The sequence below is a fragment of the Arvicanthis niloticus genome, chromosome 11, assembly GCF_011762505.2.
Source record: "Arvicanthis niloticus isolate mArvNil1 chromosome 11, mArvNil1.pat.X, whole genome shotgun sequence".
NCBI lineage: Eukaryota > Metazoa > Chordata > Mammalia > Rodentia > Muridae > Arvicanthis > Arvicanthis niloticus.
The window spans coordinates 47,973,792-47,977,830 of NC_047668.1; the positions used below are offsets into that span (position 1 = coordinate 47,973,792).

The 4,039-nt window shown below is 42.4% G+C and overlaps 1 protein-coding gene across 1 annotated transcript; it reads left to right on the forward strand.

The window, feature by feature from the left end:
* The first annotated feature begins 853 nt into the window (after positions 1 to 853).
* Positions 854 to 1,658, forward strand: Msgn1 (mesogenin 1). Its single transcript, XM_034513760.2, has one exon. The coding sequence runs from the start codon at positions 854 to 856 to the stop codon at positions 1,415 to 1,417; it is 564 nt and encodes a 187-aa protein (XP_034369651.1). The 3' UTR covers positions 1,418 to 1,658.
* Positions 1,659 to 4,039: the final 2,381 nt, after the last annotated feature.

A 4,039-nucleotide genomic window follows, 5' to 3' on the forward strand; every position in this document is an offset into this window, starting at 1 on the left:
ACGAGGCGTGACTAGATTTTAAAAAAGACATTCATCAGGCTAAATGCCAGCCAGGTACATTTGCAAGCTTCTGGCTTTAAGGCATGTTCTGTCTTCTGACGCCTGTTTGTTGCAGGGTCTCCAGTTCTGTTCATGTAAAGCAGGAGATATCTCTGTACGTTAGGGCTCTGACCTTACTGGATCTGCTGGTTTGTCCTTCAATGGGTAGAAATTCTTCAAAACCTGGAGCAGTTAACCAAAGTGGACAACTAGAAAGAAGCAGGCATCCAATATAGTGCCTTCTGTGTGCTAGCCTATGTCCACCCCAGGAAATAGGAGCCATTATTGCCCGCATTTGACACAGGAGAGAATCAAAGCTCAGGGGACTCACTTCATTTCAACCTCATGCTCCTTCTCCAACATCACCCCATCCACTCTGAAATACTCGGGAGGTGTGGGTGGGGGAGTCCTCATGGCCCAAAGGTCTCCAGGAGTCCCTCCTTGCTGCAGATGCCCAGGTTTGTTTTCTTTGGCTCCCCCATTAATGAGTTCCACAGGACAATGCTAAGCCTGGTTATGCAGCCTTAATTGGTTTAGTTACAACAAGATAATTCCTTTTTTCTTCTCTTGGAGGCTGTTCTGTTTAAAGACATTTTAGCTGGAAGACGCTAATTATCAACGAGGAGAAAGTGACACCCGAGGAGTTCATTTTCCATCTCGGTCCTTGGTTCTCCCTTTGAACTCCCTCCACCAGGGGCCCCTTTTCCCACTTTGTCCCGATCCCCACCATCATAAAAGAAAGCTGGTCTCTGGCCAGGGCAGCAGAACTTCCTTTCCATTTGTCAAGGAGCCCTTGTACTGCTGCCTCCGGGGTATGGACAACCTGGGTGAGACCTTCCTCAGCCTGGAGGATGGCCTGGACTCTTCTGACACCGCTGGCCTGCTGGCCTCCTGGGACTGGAAAAGCAGAGCCAGGCCCTTGGAGCTGATCCAGGCGTCCCCGACTCAAAGCCTCTCCCCAGTTCCTTCTCTGGAGTCCTACTCTGAGGTCGCAATGCCCTGTGGGCACAGTGGGGCCAGCACAGGAGGCAGCGATGGTTACAGCAGTCATGAGGCTGGCGGCCTAGTAGAGCTGGATTATAGCATGTTGGCTTTCCAACCCTCCTATCTACACGCTGCTGGTGGTCTCAAAGGCCAGAAAGGCAGCAAAGTCAAGATGTCTGTCCAGCGGAGACGAAAGGCCAGTGAGAGAGAGAAACTCAGGATGCGGACCTTAGCTGATGCCCTCCACACGCTCCGGAATTACCTGCCCCCTGTCTACAGCCAGAGAGGCCAGCCGCTCACCAAGATCCAGACACTCAAGTACACCATCAAGTACATCGGGGAACTCACAGACCTCCTCAACAGCGGGAGAGAGCCCAGGCCACAGAGCGTTTGAGTTGTGCCCCTTGGAGAATCCCACCTGTACCAGACCTATGGATAAGCAGAGGAGGAATTTCTGAAGACCTTGAACCTGCTGTCTTACAGGACAATAGCACAGAGTTATCTGTGGACACTTAGTGTGGCCACCTTGTGATCCTAGTGGGACTTCCATCTGACCTGTTGGAGCTGCTAGGACATTCACCTGCCAGGCAAGCAGGACGCTTCCGGATAAGTCTCACCGTGTCTTCAGTGACTCAGCTTTTGCAAAGAGACAGATTATTTTGCCTTGTGTCTTTTAAAGGTATTTTTGAAAGGGTCAATATGGTTTAAATACACTCTTTTTGATGATGTTAAATACCTACAATTATGTTCGCCTACGAGTTTGGTGTTGGGAGTTTTCTTTCTGTTGGATCTAAACTTGTATTTTCTACAGGAGCCAATGGGTTCTCATTTAGAAAGATTGTGTCAAGTAAGGAGTTAATTCTCTCTCTCTCTCTCTCTCTCTCTCTCTCTCTCTCTCTCTCTCTCTCTCTCTCTCTCTCTCTCCTGCCCCTGTGTGTGCACTTGAATGATTGACAGCCTTTATTTTTGCTAGGAGTAAAATCATTTCGGTGCAGAGAGAACTTGAATCACAATAAACAGGAGGAAACCAGCAGGCAGACTGTGCAGATGTAAGACGCTGAGGATCCTGTGACCAAGAGTTTTCTCTGTGAGGAAGTACAGGGGCATAGACTATGGTGTCCTGGGGAATAGGAGAAAGGAAGAAAGGAAAGGAGGAAGGATCCCAGCACTACAGGGTGGCCAGAAGCCAGTTTTAGAGAGCAGGAGCTCTTAGTCCCAGGCCTGGTGTGAATGTGATCTCATTACTTCACATGCTCATTTCTTAAGTGAAGAGATTGGCTTAAAGCAAAGTCAATTTGGACTCCATAGAGAAGTGCAAAGGCCAGGATTAGAACTCAAGGCGTTTGCTGACTGCTCTAAAGGAATTTACATGATCCAAAAGACCTAGCTGCCCTGCTCACTTCCCCCATCCCATATTCTCCTTTAACCCACGTCCCTCAGTACCTCACATGTCTCTATTTGCAATCACATACTCTCTTCTAGGTGCCCGTCCTGCTGGGTACCTGCAGCAGTCACAGTGTGGTTAACCAGAACACACAGGCCATCCTATTGAAGGGGCTTCAATTACGTAGGTTCCTTTCTGAGATCTCCTTTTCCTTCTGTGATTATTAATGATCAGTCTTTGTCTCTAGTGATTCACTAGTCTGTTCATGTTTCCTGTCCATCCACCCCCCAACTTTATTTTTTTTTTCATCTTTTTAGTTCCATAAATTATAAAAGCAGTAACTGTGTTCACAATCTTATGTTTAACTTCCTCCCATTTCTTTCTTTGATGATGGAAATATACACAAATAAATATGTGCACATGTATTCTTTGAGGATTGTCTTTAATTCTGTACATTCTGATTCTGACCTAGTGATGTAAATTTGCATAAATATGTATGTGATGTTAGTACCATTATCATTTTGATCTTCCAGACAAGAAAATTGAAGCGTGATTTCCCCAGTCCAACATACTCCCCAGCACAGGCATTGCATAATTGCTTAAACTGAAGCACCTTCTCAATGGTATTTAAGTTGTTTGGGTTGTTTTATTACAAACAATGTCTGGAAAAATAGAGACAAAAGCTTTGACCACTGGTAATTTTTAAATTAGCCTTAGAAGTCTTTAGGGAGAGTATCTTACATATTTTACATATTTTACATTTTAATAAATGTTACTTTATCATGTTCATAGAAGTTTGTAGTTTATTTATGTTTCCATAAATATCATATGATAAGCTAGTGGTCCTACCTAATCTCTGGCTAGAAACCACCTCAAAAACCGGTAATGGGCAAATCCAGTGACATCATCATTAGGGTAAGTTTAGTTTATCCATTTATTAGTTGAGATAAAATATCCTTATTTGATCTTATGAGACTATTACTCATTTTGGTTCTTCTTCTGTAATATGTCAGTTTATGTTCTTTGTTCTTTGCCCCTTTTCCACTGGATTATCTTCTTGTTAATTTGGACGTTCATGGGAAAAATATTTCCTTACTTTTTTTTAAACATTTGTTTTTAGATGTTGTCTTACATTTATAGTTTTGATTATGTCATGTCTTTTTATTTAAAGTTTTTCATTTTTATATGTTTAAATTTTTTGTTGTTTTCATTTTATGGCTTATATGATTTTTTTCCTCTTTGCTTATTTTTTTCCTAGTTTCAAAGGTTCAAATTTATTTTTAAAACATTTTTTTATTGTTGAATTTTTAACACAACTGAAATTAATTTTTCTACAAGTTGTATCTAGGAAGAATTTAACTTCACTTGTGGAGTAGTATTTTAATAATTGAAGAATGGTTTGCTTTGTTTCTGGTAGGGTGCCTGGGCCTGGTGATTAAAATGCCACCCTATTTATATGAACCTTCATCAGCTTCTTATATATTAATTTTCTGGTGTTAGGCAAAAAAACAAAACAAAACAAAAAAAAAAAAAACCTAGAAAAGATTGGTCTATATCAAGTTTTTTTCTTAAGAGACTGTGCTCTCTGCACATGTTCATGTGAGGCAGTATGTGCACACATGTTTGTGTGTG

Bases quoted from the DNA above. Each gene is read 5' to 3' on its own strand.
- Msgn1 (XM_034513760.2), top strand. From the start codon at position 854: ATGGACAACCTGGGTGAGACCTTCCTCAGCCTGGAGGATGGCCTGGAC.